This window comes from Odocoileus virginianus, chromosome 27, assembly GCF_023699985.2.
Source record: "Odocoileus virginianus isolate 20LAN1187 ecotype Illinois chromosome 27, Ovbor_1.2, whole genome shotgun sequence".
Taxonomy (NCBI): Eukaryota; Metazoa; Chordata; class Mammalia; order Artiodactyla; family Cervidae; genus Odocoileus; species Odocoileus virginianus.
The window spans coordinates 10,719,686-10,739,014 of record NC_069700.1 but is presented as its reverse complement, the minus strand read 5'-3'; the positions used below and the strand labels follow the sequence as shown (position 1 = coordinate 10,739,014).

Sequence of the window (19,329 nt, the reverse complement as noted above, 5' to 3'; positions counted from 1 at the left end):
GAAGCTTTGGTAAGGGTTGGTTCAGCTCAAAGATTCAAGAGTAAGGTGGCCTCCTCGCAGGGTCGTGAAGTTAGAACAGGTTTGGGCCACGGGGCACAGAGGGGAGGTGCCCATACTGGTCTTTCCTCTACTTGTCCCCAACCCCCAGCTCCAAGAGAATCTGATCAAGCACAGGAAGATGACTACAGGCTCAAAATACGAGAGAAATAACAAGTACAACATTGGCTTGGATTGCAGCAGAAGATTAAAAAATGTGTTTGTATTCATGACTTAAAAAAAAAAAATCATAGTCTGACTCCTTGTTTTTCTGACTCCTTAAAAGCAACCATATTTTAGTTTCCCCACTAGAGTATTAAACAGACACATCTTATGATCCTATTACAAATGAAAACAGATCCACACTGACAAGTGGAGGACTTTTTAAATAAGTCTTCCACAGCATAAGTCCAATTTCAAAGTCAACTAAAAAGAAATGTCACGAAAAATGAACCCAAGGCTGTTTCTGAAAAATGCATCTTCACAGCTTATTTACAGGAAAATTCTGACCACAGTTTTGTTTTGTTCAGCAAATGTTTACTGAATACCTACTTTAAGGCTGCTGGAGAGGAAATGAGTAACTCTACTTTGCCCAACCCACTCACCTGGGTATAATTCATATCAACTGCATTTATAGCTGTAACTTAATCCAATTATCTAGGGCTGGGGTCTAATTCAATGAAATACCAGAGCAGACCCAGAATATCTTTCTTTAACCAAGACTGGCAGTCTGGCAAAATGTTCTACATTCAGCAGTCACTCAAATAATTGCAGAAGAAATTAATAAATTGGAAAAATACTAGGGTCAGGAAAGACTTTGCTTAAAAAAAAAACTGTAGAATACATGTAAATCCATGGCTAATTCATTTCAATGTATGACAAAAACCACTGCAATGATGTAAAGTAATTAGCCTCCAACTAATAAAAATAAATGGAAAAAAAAAAGCTAAACTAAAAAAAAATAAATAAATAAAAGATAATTATCATCAAAAAAAAAAAAAAACCAACTGTAGTCTCCCCACCCATCCATCCCCCAATTTATCTTTATCCCTTTCAAGCTAAGTGCTGTTTGAAGTCCCTAACATTCATTCAGTCCCAGAAAAGAACCAATCACTGGTTTCAGATGCTTAAGGAAAACACACAGAGTAAGAATTCCTGCCCTCCAGGGGGTTTATGATCCAATCGTTAATGTTTTATTCTTTTTTCTCCTGGCATTATCATTGGAACTCCTTGACCCAACTGTGCACCGTATACTCACTCACTAGAGCGTCAAGAGTTCTGGTGACACATGGTCTAAAGCAGTGGTTCTCAGGTGCTGAGACGCGGCCCCGTTTGGCAATATCTGGAGACATTTTTGGCTATCACACTGGGTTGTGGGGTGGGGGGTTGCTATGGCATCTAGTGGGTAGAGGCCAGGGATGCTGCCTCAACACCCTACAATGCACAGGACAGCCCCCACACAGACAGTATCCACCCAAACGCGTGGTGGAGACACACGGATCTAAAGGAGACCACGCCACTCCTCTAAGAGAAGTCTGTGTCCACGAGCTGCTGGCCAGCCTGCCCTCCACTCACCTTGCAGTTAGTGAACCACAGGGCGAGGACAAGGTTCCGCAGAGCCAGATACATGGTGGGGTCCCGAGAGTACTCCGGGAACTCGTAGAGCTCATCCAGCTCCATCACGTCTGGCCGCACGCACAAGGCTTTGCCGCACTCGTTGGGCTGGTAGAAAGGCTGGAAGTACCGGTTCATGCCTGGAACTGAGGGGAGAAGCAAAGGAGTAAATCTCACAGGCTGTAAATTCCAAGTCTGGGTAAGTGTTAGTCGCTCAGTCATGTCCGACTCTTTGCGACCCCATGGACTGTAGCCCGCCAGGTTCCTCGGTCCATCGGATTCTCCAGGCATGAATACTGAAGTGGGTTGCCATTTCGTTCTCCAGGGGATCTTCCCGACCCAGGGATCAAACCTGGGTCTCATGCATTGCAGGCAGATTCTTTACTGTCTGGGCCACCAGGGAAATCTGGGTAAGCAGAAGAGCAGAAAGAAAACAAGCCAGAAGGGAGGGCCCAGACAAGCTTCCCGGTCTGTCCTACGTAAATGCTTTCACTTCCTCTGTCCAATTAGACCTGCTAGGTGGAAATTAAAAAATATTTCCCCATTCTTTCTTCACAAATTCAACTTCTGTGGCACAGAAATTTAAAAAAATTTTTGTTAAAGAAAAACATGTGCTATAAAATCTGCCATCTTAATCATGTTTGAGTGCCGCTGCTGCTGCTAAGTCCCTTCAGTCGTGTCCGACTCTGTGCGACCCTATAGATGGCAGCCCACCAGGCTCCCCCATCCCTGGGATTCTCCAGGCAAGAATACTGGAGTGGGCTGCCATTTCCTCCTCCAATGCATGAAAGTGAAAAGTGAAAGTTAAGTCGCTTAGTCGTGTCCGACTCGTAGCGACACCATGGACTGCAGCCCACCAGGCTCCTCCATCCATGGGATCTTCCAGGCAAGAGTACTGGAGTGGGGTGCCATTGCCTTCTCCTTTGAGTGCTAGATATTCACATTGTTTCTCAACAGATTTCCAGAATGTCTTCATCTTGCAATCTGTGGTGTTGCAGAAGACCTTGAGAGTTCCCCTGGACAGCAAGGAGATGCAACCAATCAATCCTAAAGGAAATCAAGCCTGAATATTCATTGAAAGGACTGATGCTGAAACTGAAGCTCCAATATGCTGGCCACCTGATGTGAAGAGCCGACTCACTGGAAAAGACCCTGAGGCTGGGAAAGATTGAAGGCAGGAGGAGAAGGGGGTGACAGAGGATGAGATGGTCGGATGGCATCATTGACTCTATGGATGTGAGTTTGAGCAAAGTCCAGGAGACAGTGAAGGACAGGGAAACCTGGTGTGCTACAGGCCACAGGGTCACAAAGAGTTGGACATGACTTAGCAACTGAACAACAACTTCATCTTGCAAACCTGAAATTCCAAACCCAACCGAATGCCAAATCCCCACGGAAATGTATCTTAAAAGAAACTATTATTGAAGTTTTTCTGATTAGAAGACAGGCTCACAGAAGTAAATAACCAATCACTAACCCCTGATAATCCTTGAGTGGTGTTAAACCCAGACTAACCTACGTTCTGCCTCTATGAAAGAAAGAAAAAAAGCCCAAAAAAATGCACTGAAAAGGGTTTTTTTTCCTACCTGCTTTTCAAGAACACTGTCCCGTATCATTAAACATGACTTCCATGCACATACAGTGCTATCTTATTTATTATCTACTCCCCTATTTCTGGGCATTTTTATTTTATTCAATTATTTCACTACTATAAACACCACACATCTTTGGACTTACTTTTGATAATCTTCCATAATTTAGGATAAATTCCTACAACCAAAGAGGATCTACTGTAAGGTTTTTGATTCACACTGCCAAACTGCCCTTCATATATGTACACACCAACTAATTAGTGTCTGAGGGCCTGTTTCATTCCACCTTCGTTAACACTGGGATTTATCACTTCCGTTGTGATTTCGACCACATCTCGACTTTTGGAGGGTCCAGTGCTACTAGTTAAAACCTTAATAAAAGGCCACAATGTAAAAATCCACTTGCACCAAAGATGAAGTTGGTTAGTGCGCAGGAGATGATGTAGAATTCTCACTCGTACACAGAGATTTCTGACGGAGAATTTTTTAAATCCCTTGAAAGTAAACAGTCATCAGTCAGCTTGCCTTGACCTGAAGTTTTTTCAAGAGTGGGTCGTTTTGACTGTAATTATCAATGGCATAATTAGAAGCAGAATGACTCAAAGAGAAAAAAGAAAGGTGGCTCATCGAGTCAAAACTTTCTTCTGGCATGCCAGAGTGAGTAGGCACTATCATCAAATTACGCAGCTATCCAACTTTCAAAGAAATGCTCATTAAACTCCGTAGGTACAATTCCTAGAAAAGTGTTACAGGCGTTCCCAATGATTAAAGGAAAAATTAACTAATGTGTACAAATAATATGAGTGATCCACAGTAAAACCAGATTCATGAAATAATGAGGTTCTCGGTATCAAGTGAACACATTTAAAACAAACAAACAAAAAAACCATCTTTTCCATTCTGCTCACCCACACATTTCCAGGGCAAGGTAGGGGAGGGAAGGCAGGGAGGGCCAGGCCCAGCGCTCACCCAGCACAGAAGGGACCGCCTTGGGGTGCTCCAGCTTCCCGGGGCTGGCGTCGCTGGCCACGCGGTGCGTGCTGGTGCAGGATGGACTCATGCCCACGCAGTCTGGGTAGTAGGCCGAGAGCAGGGGAGCAGCCACGCTGTCTTTCAGCAAAGGAGGTAAGATGAGCATGGAGTACCACCAGTGGTTGGACACTTCCGACACTCTCTGCAAGGGGGCAGAGCAAGACAAACAGGGACAATGGCGGACAAGAAACAGACATGCAGGGTCCACCAAGGACAGAGGGTTCTCGTTCTGTCATTCATTCTCATTCATCCTCCACCCTTGTCCTGTGCCTTTGCTCAGTCCTAGACCAGAGTCCTGCACAGGCAGACTGAGAAATAAAGACCCCTGATGAAATCTGGAGAGCATGTTTCTTAAGCCGAGTTCCTTCAGATCAACAGCAAGAGGTCTCCCTTTCCCCCCGGGAAAAAACTTCACCAACACCAGGTTAAGTCTTTTTTTTTTTTCTGGCTGCGTCCTGTGGCATAAGGGATCCTAGTGCTTGACTAGGGATCAAAAGCATGCCCCCTGCATTGGGAGCACAGAGTCTCAGCCACTGGACCACCAGGGAAGTCCCAACATCAGATAAGTCTTGATGGTGCCTCCACTGACTCTCCAGGAAGCCTAGGTTTGTTTAAGTCTGACACGAGGAACTTCCTTCTGTTCAGGAATCATGTATCACCTGGCCCTTCCCCCTTTTAACTTAGGATCTAAAGCTAATGGAAACTGCAAAATTCAGCAAAAAAAAAACAAAAAAATTCTCTGAAACAGCAGTCAAATATTACTGCTTTTTGCCAGAGGTTACGAAAATTTTTTTTCAGAGGGAAAAATACATGACAATCAGCAAAATAAGATGCTCCATGTAGACTGAAGAAACTATTTTTGGTCTTAAAATATGTGATCATATTCCAGATTTTGAATTAACATATGGAGTCATTCGATCAAAGCAGCCTGGTGATGACTGTTGAGATAAAAATAAAATTTACCTGCTTCTAAAGCAACACTCCAGAAATCCTATAAGAGGTAGATTTTGCTAAACATGATCTTGAATGTATGCTTCAGGAATTCCAGGAATCTAATAAAGAAGAACCCTGGGCTCGGGAACCCTCTTGATGTTAGTTCTCCAGTCTCCAAGCAAATGCCACCTGCCATCAAGCTGTGGTTTATGAATTAAAGATGCATTATTTGCCCTTCAGATTTCAGAGTCCAAATCTCAGGCAAGCATTTTCTCAGCTTACTACAAGCCCCAACATCCCTCATAAATTATTCCCAGCTGGTTCACACTTTCTTTTCTTTTTTTGATGCAGACCTTTTTTTTTTTACTTACTAAATCTGCTACAATATTGCTTCTGTTATATACCTTTTGTTTTTTTGGCCATGAGGCATGTGAGATCTCAGCTCCCTGACCAGGGGTCGAACCCCCACCTCCCTTCGCACTGGAAGGCGAAGTCTTAACCACTGGACCACCAGGAAAGTCCCTCACACGTTCATTTTACTTGCCTGGCCCCTGATAGCTTTTCTGTTTGCAATCTTTGTCCTCGAGGCTTGTTTTAGGTGTGGCTACCCTTGACCAGCCTGCGCTGGACCAAAAAGAAGGAAAGTTCCATTTCATAAACCTGCCCCAGAGTCTTTCTTAACTGAAGACAAAAATAAGTAACTGGCATATGAACATCCAGGGACTTTTGGGAACTTTTTAAGGTTCTTTTATCCTAAGAATATGGCCTCTGTCCTAAAGTTCAGATTCCTTGAGAGCACAATGGTCTGAACACTAGGGGAAATATTCATAAAGTAATTTTTTAAACTGTATTTAAAGTTATTTTTTCCTTTGTTTCTATAATGTCATCTCATTTACCCTGAATCCAGAAATTATTTGGGCCACTGCTTTAGTGTAGAAATGTTTGAGGTACAGTTATTTATTTATTTTAATGTGGCTGTATGTGTGTGTCTCACATAGCCCTTTATGTAACAGAACAGACATGCCAGGGGTCAGTTCTCCCTCTGCCTGAACATCAATCACATTCCCTGAGTTTCACATCTAGAAAAACCACAAACTAACAATCTGAATCACTGTCATGCATAATAACTCAGAAACTCATAATTTAAAAAAAAAATCATCTTCTGAAATAGCCGTTGGATCTGGCTCTGTGGCAAAACCAGTCAGCTCAGGGAGCAAAGTTTCCTAAGACAAGCGACACGTGGCGAGGCTCTGCCAGCTGCTGCCCCTTCCACATCTGGGCAGAGACGGGACAAAGCAGTTACACTGAGGTCAGAATAACACGAGAACCCTCTCACAGCTGAATCTGGGCCAAGACCATCAAATTATGGGCCTCTTGTTCGTTTCCTGGAACGATTCAAGTGGCGAGAAGGTCATAAATTCCCCCCTGGAAAACAAGTATAACAAGTCTGATCCTTGTAGGAAGGCACGGCGTCAGTTTCTGCCTTTTTATTTCCTTTAAATATAAAACAATAAAATTTTAGTGTTTTTTTTTCAAGTTGGGTGAGGATCATTCATAACACCATTCCTGCTAGCATTTTCATCACATAGTTACCACGTGAGATTAAAAAGCCTTTGATCAGCAACCAAATAGACACTCATAACATTGTTACTGTGTTTTACTTATCATACTTATCACTGAAAGTGTGATGCAGGCTAATCTGAAACGTGTAGAAATACTCACTAGATCCTCTGGGAGGGAACAATGGTCTGAGGTCTCAGGCTGCAAAAACAAGACAAAAAGTATTAATTAAGTTTAATTATAAAATATAGTCTTTTTTTTTCAAAGATTCATTGATGTGGACCATTTTTAAAGTCTTTATTGAATGTGTTATACCATTGCTTCTGGGTTTTTTGGCCTCAAAGAATGTGGGATCTTAGATCCCTGACCAGCACTCAAATGTATACCCTCTGCATTGAAGGTGAAGTCTTAACCACTGGATCACCTGGGAAGTCCCTAAAATACAGTCATAAGTGTCAGTTTACCTTTAATAAGATACCTCTTTTCATCACTTAGATTGGAAAAGAGAAAGTGTGATAAAACACCCACATGAGTGAGAGTGTGAGGAAGACAGCTCCTCTTGCAAGGATGTCCTCGGTGGCAACCTACAACAATATGTAATAATCTGGAGAACAATCTGACAAAATATGAGACCTTTAAATGCATGATAATTTGGCATTATCTTGTATAACTGAAGATGTACATGCTATGATCAGTTCTACATCCACAAATTCAGTCAGCCTCGGATTAAAATATATTCAAAAACACTGCAGAAAGTTCCAAAAAGTAAAATCTGAATTTGCCGTGCACCAGCAACTATTTATATAGAATTTACATTATATCAAATATTAAAAGTAATCTACAGATGAACTAAAGTACACGAGAGGATGTGTGTAGGTTACATGCAATACTATGCCATCTTATACAAAGGACTTGAGCATCTTCAGATTTTGATACCTGCAGGGTCCTGGAATCAAGCCCTGCAGATATGACTGCATTATGCCCAACAATTCTAGTCTTGCTATACAGACATATCTCAGAGACATCGTGGGCTCAGTTTGAGACGAACCATTGCAATAAAGCAAGCGTCACAATAGAAGTGACTCAAAAGAGTTTTTTGGTTTCCCAGTGCATACAAAAGTTATGTTTACACTATACTGTAGTCTATTAAGTGTGCAATAGCTTAAAAAAAAAAAAACCTGCACATACTTTAATTAAAAAACACCTCAGGGACTGCCCTGATGGTCCAGTGGTTAAGAATCCGCCTGCCAAAGCAGGGGACAGGGATTTGCTCCCTGGTCAGGGAAGATTCCACATGCCTTGGGGCAACTAAAGCCAGTGTGCTAAAACTACAGAGCCCAAGTGCCCCAGAGCCCCTGTGCCAAAATGAAGACTCAGCACAGCCAAAAATAAATAAATAAATAAAGTAAAAATACTTTATTGCTAAATATGCTAACCATCATCTGACAATGCAGAGTTGTCACAAAGTTTCAATTTGTAAAAAAATGCATATCTGTGAAGCGCAAAAAAGCGAAGTGCAATAGAACAAGGCATGACTGTTACTTTCGGGAGAGACGCTCGTCCACATGGCACCAAGAAAAGGATTAGAAAATGCTCGAAGAAGCATAGTTTGTAAGAGAGAAAACCTAAACACAAACCAGAAGTCCATCAAGAGGAGAAGGCAGAAACAAACTGTACTACAGTCAAACAATGGTAGGGCAATGAGAGTAAACTGCAACACACATCACGGCATGGATGCACCTTCCAAACATGACAGTGAGTTGAAAGAAGCCACACCCAAAAGCATGCATATTGTATTATTCCATTTACATAAAGTTCAACAGGAAGCAACATCCACAGTGTTGTAAGTTGGAAGGGTAAGTAGGGACCTATAGCCACACCACCCTGAAAGCTCCTTTCCTCTCTGATCTCAGAAGCTAAGAGGGGTCAGGCTGGTTAGTATTTGGATGGGGAAGAAGAGGAAGTTAAGTAGTTACTCTGGGCAGGGGGAAGGGATGGACTCTTTAAGTGAAAGGTGGTGCAAGGGTGCTTCTGAGAGGCTGGTCAATTTCTTTACTGTTCAGTTGAGTTCAGTTGCTCAGTTGTGGTGACCCCCATGGACTGCAGCACGCCAGGCTTCCCTGTCCATCACCAACTCCTGGAGCTTGTTCAAACTCATGTCCATTGAGCTGGTGATGCCATCCAACCATCTCATCCTCTGTCATCCCCTTCTCTTCCTGCCTTCAATCTTTCCCAGCATCAGGGTCTTTTCCAATGAGTTGGTTCTTCGCATCAGGTGGTCAAAGTTTAGGAAGCATCAGTCCTTGCAATCAATATTCAGGGTTGACTCTTTTCAGATTGACTGGTTTGATTTCCTTGCTGTCCAAGGGACTCTCAAGAGTCTTCTCCAACACCACAGTTCAAAAGTATCAATCCTTTGGTGCTCAGCTGTCTTTACTGGGACCTGGCTAAATGTAGACTCTGAAAATTCGCTGAGCTATGGCATTTTGACTTGTGTGCTTTCTGTTTGTATATTTCAATTTAAAAAATTACCTAAATAAACTGAAGATTGGCATACCATATCATCTGGGAAATTTAGCCCTTGGAATATATTCCAGAGAAACTCTTTGCACGTGTGCACGAGGAAAACTGGAACAGGAAATGGCAACCTACTCCAATATTCTTGCTGGAGAATTCCATGGATAGAGGAGCCTGGTGGGCTACAGTCCACAGGGTCACGAAGAGTCGGACATGACTGAGCACAGCACAGGAGAGACATGAAAGAACAAGAGAGCCCCAAACTAGAAACAACCCCCACACACCTATGAACAAGAGAACAGACACGCTAAGGTAGATCCACAGCAAAATTACACAGCAGGGACAAGTAATGACTCAGAGCTGCAGGCATCAACACGGAGGCAACCGAAAAGCCTCAGTGTTAAGGAAAAGAAGAAAGCTGCAGAAGAACGCAAACAACAGGGTACAATTTCCAACCAACATAAAATATGCAAAACTTCACATGTTATTTAGGGTTTCATACATATGTATCAACTCAAAAACAAAAAGCAGAGGAATAATAAATACGAAATTTGAAATACTGCTTGCTCTTGCAGGAGAGGCAGAGGAAGACAACCACTGCGAGGCACCTCGGGAGTTACGGAGGCACCGGTCACGCTCTGTTTCTAAAGCTGGGTGTGAGGACACGGTGAGTGTTCAACTTTATTGTTTACCCCTTACACACAAGTTATACATCCTCTTGTGGGTCTAAGGATTATTTCAAATTAAAACAGCTTGATAGGACTTCCCTGGAGGCACAGAACATAAGAATCTGCCTGCCAATGCAGGGGACACGGGTTCCGTTCCTGAGCTGGGAAGATCCCACATGTCTCGGAGCAGCCAAGCCCGGACGCCAGGGCTCCTGAGTCAGAATTCTAGAGCTCACGAGCCACAACCACTAAGCCCGCAGGCTGCAACTACTGCAGCCCGTGAGCCTCAGCCCGTGTCTGCAACAAGGGAAGCCACTGCCACGCGAGCGAGGCCCTCGCACTGCGATGAAGACTAGGCCCACTCACCACTACTACAGAAAGCCTGCACACAGCAAGGAAGATCCAGGCCAGCAAAAATAAAAATACATAAATAAAACTGTAAAAAGCTGGATATGCTCTTTGACAGTAATGTTATTTCTCAGAATGGATCCCACAAATACACTAAAAACCAGCAAAGGCATGAAGCTATTCACTACAGTGCACTCACTGACGCTAAACGTTTAAATGTCACCTAAATGCCCTTCGACCACGCCAAATTCATCACAATCTATCCATTCAGTGGACTACGTACTATACAGTCTTTATAGGAGAAGAGCTCTTTATGCACTGAGACAGAAGCATCCTCAAGATACATTAAATGACAAAAAGTGAGCTGCAAACAGTGTGCATTGTTTGCTACCATTCTTTGTAATGTTTTACAAATAATCCTTTCCAGACTCTGTCCTTGACAGAGGACCAAGCTGAAAACCAAAGGGACTCTGAGTCAATAAACACCATTTAAATAAATATTTCAAAAGTTGAGGCTATAGACGGTAATCAATCAGAATGGAGCTAGAGGATCTCAAGGGAGGATTTCTTGGGCAGAAGGGATTTAAAAGATAAGATACCATCCTTAGAGGCTATGATCACTCTGAGCTATATTTCTTTAAACCTTTAAAGAGTAGTTTAGATATTTGTTTCCAGTGCTTAAAAAAAAAAGTGCCCTACCATAAATACATAATGAGAGCATAAAGAAAGTTCCAGTAGCATAAATGAATCATTAAGAGTTGTTATCTATCAGAGTGGGAAGAAAGAGATGGTTTAAAGGGGACTTTCATTTTTTTATTTACATATTATGTGTGTGCATGTACTTACATATGCACACATATGTTCAATTCACTTTTTTAAACTTAAGGTTATATTTACGTAATGCTTATGTAAAATTTAAAACTATAGAAAACAGAACTCCTAAATATTCATACCATTTTTCTCACCAGTTTACTCTGCAAAATCTTCCAAATATACTTATAATAATTATGAGTCACTTCAATAATATTTGTATCTTAAATCCCAGGCTTTGAAAAACTTGATCATAAACTTTATAAAGCTTTTCAAATGTTTCTCATTCATTCTTTAAAGCAGAATTTGAACTAAGAAAATATTTTGCTGGTGATAAATGCCTATCTGTGAATATATTAGTACCACAAACCACTTATATATATAAGTATAAACTTATATACTTTAAGAGGGTGAATTTTGTGAATTAAGCTATGTGAATTAAGTCAAAATTTTCAGAAAGGAAAACCATCTTGCATCTGAGATTACAATTCTTGAATATTCTTTAATGTACTGATAAAACAAGACACACTCTATAGATGAATGCTTTAACACTTTGAAGCAATTAGCACATTTTTCAATGCTAAGCAATTGTCAGATCTCCAAAGAGGCACAATATACCAATTAAGAAAGACTGCTAATAGCCCAAACATATGGTTATTGTCATTCAGTCGCTAATTCGTGTCCGACTCTCTGCAAACCCATGAACTGCAGCATGCCAGGCTTCTCTGTCCTTCACTATCTCTCTGCATTTGCTCAAACTCCTGTCTACTGAGCCCAAACATATATTCATCCTTCACTCTTTATTAACAGGATCCTAATTTTGATGCTGCTACGAAAGATTTCCCTCCAGTTATAAAATATAAAACATGCAACAGTTACGGAATATCTTCTTCCTTTGTCACCACTGTTGTTCAGAGTAGCTGTGAGATCCTACCCTGGCCGAAGAGCTATAAATAGAAATCTACTGTTGGAACTTCCAGGAAAGCTCCTGGTTTCCCAGTAAAAGGAGGAGAGACTTGGCTTATGATACTCCAGCCTTTCCCATCTTTTCTACTTTGAACTTGGAATGATGGCTGACAGTGCAGTAATGATCTTGTGAGAGAGCTGGCAACTAGAAGGAGAATTCCCTGGGCAACTATACCAACTCTGGACCGCCTGCTTCTAAACTGTCTATAATGAGAGAAAAATAAAAGCCTTAATCAGTTAAGCTATTGTAGTGGAGGTTCTCTTATACATGGGATAGTACCATCCTGACACAATGATCAATACGATAAAGGAAAAATTTACGTCATTACTACCGACTGACAACTAAACTAACCCAACAATTAATTCAAACAGAAAACCAAAGACATCTTACCTTAACAGCAGTATTTGGTTTCATACCACAACGGTAGGTCTTTGCTATCTGGGGAGTCAGCTGGATCTCCTTGGTAAGCTGCCTCCATTTCCTACACTCAGGTTTGGTACATTGAACCTAGATGGAAAGTAAGAAGTCAAGGGCAATGAGTTGGTACCTCTCGAGCGAGCATTTCTTCTATCTCTTCCTTGGCCATCTCCTCCACATGATCTGGGTTAACAAAGGTTCAGCATCAAATGCATGAGGTTAAGTGAAAGAAGCCAAATGTAAAAGGTCACATACTGCCTGATTCCTTTATATAAAGCATCCAAAATGGTAAATTCATTGAGACAGCAGATTAGTGGTTGCCAGGGGGTGGGGGTAGGGAGGAATGGGAGGTGACGGCTGAATGGGCACAAGTCTCCTTTGTGGATGATGAAAATGTTCTGGAAATAGATATAGGTGGGGATTGGACCACACTGTGAATGTACTGAATGCCACTGAGTTGTACACTTTAAAACGGTTAATGAAAAAAACTTTTTAAACTTGTTTTTTAATTGGAGGATAACTGCTTTACAATGTGTTGGTTTCTGCAGTACAACAATGTGAATCGGTCAAAAGTGTGTGTGTGTGTTCTTCCCTCTTGAGTCTCCCTTGTGAATTTTTTGTGAATTTAGAGTTATGTAAATCTCACTTCAATTAAGAAAAATTTTTAAGGGATGCAGAGAAAAGCTCAAATTACCTATAACATTAAATAAATTAGCAAATTTTTTTTTGCAAATAATTTATTGAATGATGGTATACTTATATATACAATCACTAAAGTGTGTTTTCAAAGAATGGCTAAATAGAAAAAATAAAGTTAAATTAATTTAAAAAAACTAAAAAAGCTACTAAAAACTTACATGCAAAGCATGATTCTAAACCTAATTAGGATTTGCATACAAAGCGTGAAACTGTGTTTAAATAAACACAGAAAAACACGAACAGAAAAAAAGAAGAGAGATATGGACCAAACTTAGCAATGGCTATCACCAGCTGGCAATGAGTCTAGTTTCTTCTTTATACTACAGGTCAAGTTAGGTGATTTTTCCACAAAAATAAAAAATTCCTTTAGTAGTTACAGAAAGAATAAATGGAATTAAAGAAAACTTTCCTAAAAATTGGAATTTTCATCCATTTCTTCTGCATTTAATGCTACAAATGCTTTTGCTGTTGTTTAGTTGCTCAGTTGTGTCCAACTCTTTGTTACCCTGTGGACTGTAGCTTGCGAGGCTCCTCTGTCCATGAGATTACCCAGGCAAGAATGACTGGAGTGGGTTGCCATTTCCTTCTCCAGGGGATCTTCCCGACCCACAGATCAAAGCCCTGTTTCCTGCTTGGCAGGTGGACTCTTTACCCTGGAGCTACCAGGGAAGCCCTACAAATGCTTCACAAAATAATACAGTTTTATCTTTTTTACCCAGTAGGGGAGCTGCTGGTCTGCCATGAAAGCTTTGGGACTAGGTTCAGTTTTTCCATTGCTTGTCCATATTTTTTTCCATGTAGTATATTTGTCATATCCATCCTTATGGCTGAAAAACAATAAAAATAAATACATCAAACAATAAGCTATTCAGGTTTTCAAAACAGGAGGCAGACAGAAATCTTATGTGAAGGACTTAACTAGCCATATTATAAGTGGGGAGGGGTAAGTTATCATAGCACGCATAAAACAGGTTGCATTTCTAGTATCTAAAACTATCAAGAAGGGAAGGTTACCTGTCTGTCCAGCACCCTCTGTCAGAATCCCCCACAAAATCTTTTCATTCCTGCCCCTTTGCATTGGCAAAGAAGAGCAAAGCAACTCCTAAATTCTTCAGAATTTGTGAACTACAGAGAGTAACTGTCTCATGGCAGATGCTTTCTCAGCTCTGAGTGTGCACACACAAGCATATATACATGCAAACTACAGCATCAAAGTTCTGGCACACCTGTAGTCAGCCCAGGTATGGAGGAAACAGTGAAATAATTCAGTAACCCGGGGAGGGGGCTGCTTAACCATCTGACCCCCTCCACTGCCCACTGCCCAAGCCACCATCCCTTCCACCCCAGAAAACTCCAACAATTATCAGAACAAACCTTCTGTAGTAATGGTCAAAGCATTCATTACAGAAATGCTCCCCACAGGAGAGGTGATACCATCGGGATGTGTAGCCATTTTTGGCACATCTGAAAATAGCAAAAACAGATAGCTTTGGTAACAAATAAACACTTCTCAATTTTTTTTTTAACATTTATCAAAGACCTCCTAGGAGCCCATTTTGCCTTACCTTCACTTAGAATCTTAATGACCAGGAGATTACAACAGAAGAAATGGAATTGTTGATTGGCACAGAAGAATGCATGGGGAAGACACAGGGACTTAGATCAGTGGTACCCAGCTGCCTGCTCATCAAAAGGGCCTGGTCTAATTTTATCAGGACTCCAGGGAGTGATGATAGGGTTTTGTTTGTTTGTTTTTTAGTTGGAGGCTAATTACTTTACAATATTGTAGTGGGTTTTGTCATACACTGACATGAATCAGCCATGGATTTACATGTGTTCCCCATCCCGATCCCCCCTCCCCTTGATGACAGGGTTTTAGGACATGATAGACGGGATGGCCGTGGGCTTGCGGCATGTGTGTGAAGGAGGGAAGTGTGGTCTCTAGTAGCAACATCTGGAAAGCTGGGATTGGACCATCCTGGGGGCAATCTGGCAAATAAAACCTGCCACGCAGCCAATAATGTAGCAAAAGAATGAACTATAAAGCCACTATGAACACTACCACCACCACTTCTTTGTGATTTAAAAAAAAGAAAGAAATTGTTTTCCAGGTTTCATTAAATCTTAACTGAAGTTTTTTTCCACTGGAAGTAAAAGGTCATGCCTGGATCATCCCAACAAAAATGGCAAGAGTGCAGTTAGCTACGTAGTTTGAATGAGCCCTGTATGTATCTTTGGAGGAGGAGGTATGGTGTAAGATGGAGAAAAGCAACCCAGAGAAATAAGCAAACATTGGTCTCTGTAGGAAGCTCAAGGTTCTCTCTACTCCCCCCTCACCTCCTACCCCATTGCATCCTCAAGCTATACCCCCATTCCCGACCATCAGAGGTACAACTCTGGGGGATGCGACGTGAGCATAGGTGGTTGGTCACTGTGCAGAGCTGATACAGGCCGTATCAGCTAGTAGGGAGTGAATAGCGGGGTACAATGTGTACAAAATGTACCGGCAATGTCTCTACTGCAGGATAGCGGTATCTCTATGTATCTTTAGGAAGGCTATCTTTGAAGATGAATGGGCTCATTGGCAGGAAGGTGAGGCCAAGACACGCCGTCTAAACAGACCTTTCAGAAGTACTTGCAAAGCACACAGGACACGTGGCCGTACAGCCTGCTTTTTCACATTTCCTGTACTTTTTCTCTGACCCACCGTCTTCATCCTCATCCGTCGTCTCCGGGGCCTTTTTCTTCGCCTGAGAAAGAACCAGCTGAGGTTGAGATCAACACTGGCCACGGCCCAGGGTGGAGGCGGTGGGATATTTACTCCTGAAATCACTTCCAGGTTAGAAGTTCTAAGTGTGAAGATCAACAGCATCCTGGTAGTAGGGTAGGGGCTGACGATAACAGCAATTTCCTTGAGACTGTATTGTGCAAACAATTCACTAATCTGCTAGAAATTTGGAACCAGCACTTCGACAACAGGTCTCTGAGTAGAGACCGAAAATGCATTCGAGTTTCTTTTAGGAAAAAGCTGTTTCAACTCTACTTCAATACTGATTATCTAACCCAGATAGTCTAACCAATAAAAAATGAAAAAAAAAATTCTTTACGCTGTATCATAAAAAATGAAAGCCACTTTCAAAAAAAATGAAAGCCACTTTCAAATTAAGATTGTTCTCTTTGCTTAGAGAAGTTCTATCCTCTCAGTATTGTAGATTTAAAAACTACAATAAAGATCTGTAGACAAATTCTAGAGAAAGAATTACATCATTCAATATTTTCCTTTAAAAAAAAAAAGGCCCTACAAGAAAGATGGCAGCGAGTAAGCCACAAACAGTACCCAACCAACCACTACAAGCTGAGGTCTAAATTCCTATGAATGACATCAAGCCAAGCATGATCTGGCCCTAGCTCACATCCTGGAGGCAATCACACAGCTGAACACCCTGTGCTGATTCACAGCAATGCCTTTATCTCCTCCAGATAAGCTTTTTTTTCCTACACTCTATCACTTTATCACACTGGAAGTCCCAAGGTGAATTTTTCCACTAGACTGCAAGTTCCTTGAGGGCTGGAATTCTGCTCTTTCATCTCTAATTCTTCAGTCCCAATCACAGTAAGTTTGTTGGCTCAAAACAGGGTCAATGAATGAACAAATAAGCGATACCTGCCTACCGGAACTCCTCAAAGGAAGGCTATCTGGAGAATGATCAAAAGATGCTTTTTTCTTCGTTCTCCCCCGTGAGGTCGCCATTGTATCAGAAAATCTGTCAAAAAAAAACAAAAAAAAAAACAAACCAGAAAACATTAAATAAGAGCATCTGCTAACACTTTCAACACTCTGGAATCAAGTTACTAAGTAGTTTTGGTGGTAAGAGTGCATGCCGTACAGTTAGATGGCCTGAGTGTGAAACCACTGCTTTCAAGTTATTTAAGCTAAGACTAAGCCTCAGCGTTCTCATATATAAAATGGGCACAACTAGTGTGTACCCTAGTATTGGTGTGAGGATTAAGTAAAATAATTGAAAGCACCAGGCCCAGTATAAGTACTCAATAAATGTTACCCATTAGTAGTATATACATTTTACATATATACAGGAATGAATAACCTATAAACAAAAGACACTACTGTTTATAAAATTCAATGAATAAAAATATCTTATTTTTGTTTATGTTCCTCTCTTTCTCACTATGTCTTAGTTCCCAAATTTTGATCTGTTTTACTTTAAAAAGTATACGGGCTTCCCTCATAGCTCAGTCAGTAAAGAATCTGTCTGCAATGCAGGAGACCTCGGTTTGGTTCCTGGGTTGGGAAGATCCCCTGGAAAAGGAAATGGCAACCTACTCCAGTATTCTTGCCTGGAAAGTCCCATGGAAACAGGACCTTGTAGGCAGGCTACAGTCCATGGGGTGGCAAGAGCTGGACATGACTTATTGACGAAACCACCACCCACCACCATACTTTAAAAAGAAAAAGCATTCATTCCTTCTCAGTAAAACCCAACAAATAAATCTCAGGTACGCTATCTGGTCACTACTGAATATAGGAATCTGGGTTAGGCAGTCACTGGACAAATTGAGTTCTCAAACTAGTTTCATCACAGCACAGTTAAAACATTAAGAATCAAAAGTCTACACAAAAACATAATGCATAAATCCATGAATGATTAAGACTTGTCATACTAGCATTTTTTTCAATTAACTTACATAAGGAATGAAAAATGCTTAGCATAACTAAGTACTGTTTAGTATAGGGATCCTACAGTTATCAGACATCTCCCTCCCTGATCTGTAATCAACTTTAAATATAATCACTCCACACACATACTCACAATAGCATGAGAAATAAATAGGACATACCTACAGATAAGCAATTGAAAGTGGAATTTGAAAGTGGAGAAGTGTTGTTATCTTAAGATACAAATCCCACATATATGATCCTAATCTTGGGTAAAAGCTTTGAAGGGCTTGTAATCCTATTGCTTCACTATAAACTGTGATCCTACTATTGACACTAACATTTGTAAGTGCACTTTTTATGGATTATGAACATCACATGTAAAAACTTTCAATCTGCCATCTACATCAGCTTTGAGAAATCTTGACACCAGCGTTATGGATGTTTTTCCTTTGACTCAGTCTTCCCTTTCTCAAAACCATTATGTTAGTATACAAACAAATATACTGTATACAGATTCTGAAATGCATTACAGCTCTTAGCCATTTAAAAAATTGCCATTAGTCCTACAACACTCATTATGTAGCTGGATAAAGCACTAGTGGTTTTAAAAGTACTACTGTCTACCTTAATTCTTATACCCTAAGAAGGGCTCCTGGCTCACATTTTCAAAATAATTTACACTCCCTTTACGTAAAACATATAACCTACATTATTCATAAAATGAACCACAAATAAAGCATATGTAAACATGTACACTGTATATGTTAAGTATTGCAGCAAAAATATTTGAGTCTAATGTGCGGTTTAGGAATGCAAATAAAATCAGTTCAAGAAACATTTGACCGTGTTACCTGGGAATGCAAGCACTCTCAAAAGAAAGCATAATTTCTGGAAATTTCATCAAACATTGTAACCCAATTGTATACTGAAAAACATATTTTTGATTGCAAAAGAATGATGTAATCCAAGAAATGGTTAAGAGGAAATGAAAACATTAGCTATGAAAGCCGTTAAGAAATCTGTGTGGTCTGGGAAAAATACGATTGAAGATTTTCAGAGTAGTACATTTTCACCTTTAATTATACAATTAACAGTTATGTACCTTCATTCTTTTTTGACACTGTAATTTCTTTATTTTCACTGCTGCTGGGTTCTTGGGGCCTCAAATGGAGGAAAAAGTTTTAAGTTGGGAGGTCTACAGTTACTTATGCTTTTAAATATAATCTTAGAAATATTGACCAAGCGTTAGTAAAGCAAATTAGTATACTGGAAGTGCTTTTCCGCCTGGTTCTTCAAATTAATAAACACACCTAACTTTAAATATAACCAATTTGTTTCAGGTCCACTATGACCTTATAAGCATAGTTCTTCCTAATTTTAAATTCGTAGCTTTGGTTTTCTCTTAATATGACAAAAGAAAGGGAAAAATGGTTGGGGGGGTACCTAAAGATGTGTGAA

General features: G+C 40.7%; 1 protein-coding gene across 4 annotated transcripts in view; it reads right to left on the bottom strand.

Annotated features, from left to right (window-relative positions):
- KDM1B (lysine demethylase 1B) overlaps positions 1 to 19,329 on the bottom strand; it is a 41,832-nt gene that overhangs the window by 20,936 nt on the left and 1,567 nt on the right. For all 4 annotated transcript variants that reach the window (XM_070456190.1, XM_070456193.1, XM_070456192.1 and 1 more), the window contains 8 exons: positions 16,858 to 16,957; positions 15,816 to 15,943; positions 14,568 to 14,657; positions 13,909 to 14,020; positions 12,468 to 12,584; positions 6,930 to 6,968; positions 4,212 to 4,416; positions 1,612 to 1,796 (listed from right to left, as the gene is read on the bottom strand). In XM_070456190.1, the coding sequence (XP_070312291.1) occupies positions 1,612 to 1,796; positions 4,212 to 4,416; positions 6,930 to 6,968; positions 12,468 to 12,584; positions 13,909 to 14,020; positions 14,568 to 14,657; positions 15,816 to 15,943; positions 16,858 to 16,944 (963 nt within the window). In that variant the 5' untranslated portion in view covers positions 16,945 to 16,957. The remainder of the gene's footprint in view (positions 1 to 1,611; positions 1,797 to 4,211; positions 4,417 to 6,929; positions 6,969 to 12,467; positions 12,585 to 13,908; positions 14,021 to 14,567; positions 14,658 to 15,815; positions 15,944 to 16,857; positions 16,958 to 19,329) is intronic.